Source organism: Bufo gargarizans, chromosome 1 (genome assembly GCF_014858855.1).
Source record: "Bufo gargarizans isolate SCDJY-AF-19 chromosome 1, ASM1485885v1, whole genome shotgun sequence".
NCBI lineage: Eukaryota > Metazoa > Chordata > Amphibia > Anura > Bufonidae > Bufo > Bufo gargarizans.
The window spans coordinates 125349527-125351687 of NC_058080.1; the positions used below are offsets into that span (position 1 = coordinate 125349527).

Here is a 2161-nt window from a genome sequence, read left to right on the forward strand (position 1 = left end):
AGATGACAAGTAAAAGCGCACATCATACATCACTGTTATAAACTGCAAGTTAAATGAATGCAGTAAATGCTGTATAATCTACAGACGGTATTCTACCTCTAGTGGTGAGCGCTGGTCGTCACATAAACAGTGCATCATTAGGATTACTGAGGATCGTATGACGTGCAGTCGGCCATCCACAAGGAAAGGAAGCTGAGGACTTATCTGCACACTATATGGATTATAGATTCCCCTCCCATGCAAGGTCTTTTATGTTTTCTTCTCCTTTCTCAGGTAGGTTGGGAGGTATGAATGATAATCTTGACTTGTTATTAGGAGACAGCGGCAGACATGTCATCCAATGTCAGGAGCTTCTACTGCCTGAGGACTTTAGCACTGTGTTATGTCAGACAGGAGTGAAGGATTGTTTCATGAAGACCTATTAGACATATAGATGTTATAGAGGGGTCCCCACTAGGTTCCATCAATGAGGATGAGATGGTGACTTATTATCCAAGTCATATGTCAAAGCCTGTTTAAAAGGTCGAACATTGACTTACAGGATAGCCACCTAACATCTAATGGCATTAGAGAGAGCTTGCTAAGTACTCATTTACATACCATCTTCCCAGAATTCCAGAGAAGCGTTGTCAGTCTATAAGCCTCCTTACACTGTTTAGGTGATCTCCATAAGGAGATTTCATATTTCCTGAATCCTGACCTAGGCATCTCAGCCAGTTGAGCCAGTACTCTCTGCTCTGCACTGATGAGGGAGAAATCACCAGGAAATAGTTGTCTGAAAATGAGGTGCTGACTTAATTATTATTCAATTCATGTCTCATGACCTTTATAGGATGGCTATCTTGCATCTGGTGGCATCAGAGACAGAGACCATTAAGAGCTTGTTTACATACCCTCTTTGCATCTATGAGCAGCCCCTCTGGGGAACATTACAACAGTTTCCATGTAATACTATATTTCCTGGCTGTGGACACTGAGGTGGAAATGTCTCACCAGACGTGACTTTCATGAGACAAGTCCTTCACCTGTAATAAAAGGAAATGGTCAATTTACATAAGAAGAGAAATTATAAACCACTGATCACTCTGATAGTTTTCTTCTTCTACTGTGTATGAAGCTTTATTATAGAGATATAATAGGGGATGAGGAAGGAGGTTTTTGTACGGCTCTGTATCACTGTGTGAGAGGTAAGCTACGATCCTGCTGACAGTAATAATCTCCTGCATCGTCTTCTGTCACTCCACTGATTGTCAGAGTGAAATCTGTTCCAGATCCAGATCCAGAGAACCGGTCTGAGACTCCTGTGAATCGCTCATCTGCTAATTTGATGAGAAGCTTTGGAGATTTCCCCGGTTGCTGTTGGTACCAGTGTAATCTGTAGCCTATATCTTCACTGGCTTTACATGACATGGTGACTGTGTCTCCTGGGGACACAGAGGTATAATCTGGAGTCTGGGTCATCACAATCTGTCCACAGGATCCTGAGGAGAAAGAAGAGACAGACTCATTAGTGATAAATGTCTGGATCTATTCCTAGAAATCCTGATCTGATGATGGATCCCACTGGATAGATTTCTCTACACACAATCATGGAAGGATCTGAATCTCTCACCCTGAATAGAAATGAAGATGACGGCCAGGAGATAACTGCCAGAAACCATCTTGATGTTCCTGGAGTGTCAGATGCAAAGTATAAGTTGAGACAATGTGTAGAATGAAATATATATATAGAGAGAGAGAGAGAGACAGGGGAGGTGACAGGAGACCCCAGAGACCGTGGACGGAAATATTGAGACATGTAAATTCTGTGCTTACCATGTGTGACATGAGTTATATAATGGAGAAATGAGAAGGGTTTAGAAGGAAACATCTGAGAGCTGAGAATGAAGACCTCACATAGAGGCAGTGACCAGTTAGATACTAGAAGGAACATAAGTGGATATGAAGAATATGGATCTCCATCACATATGATAAATAGCAATATCCTCTATTAACCCATGTTTGTTAAAGGGATTAACTAGTTCTTGTATATTCATGGTCTATCCTCAGGATTGGTTTTCAATATCAGATTGGCCAGGATCTGACACTCCGCACCCCTCCGATCAGCTGTTCAGGAGAAGGTCTGGCTCCAGAAATCATCTCCTAAACTACACAGCTCCGT

General features: G+C 42.1%; 1 gene segment (V, D, J or C); it reads right to left on the reverse strand.

The window, feature by feature from the left end:
- Nucleotides 1-1173: 1173 nt before the first annotated feature.
- On the reverse strand, nucleotides 1174-1742 carry LOC122940986. The segment is given in 2 exon segments: nucleotides 1174-1481; nucleotides 1613-1742. Coding segments are annotated over 2 exon segments (357 nt in total).
- Between the last annotated feature and the right edge of the window lie 419 nt (nucleotides 1743-2161).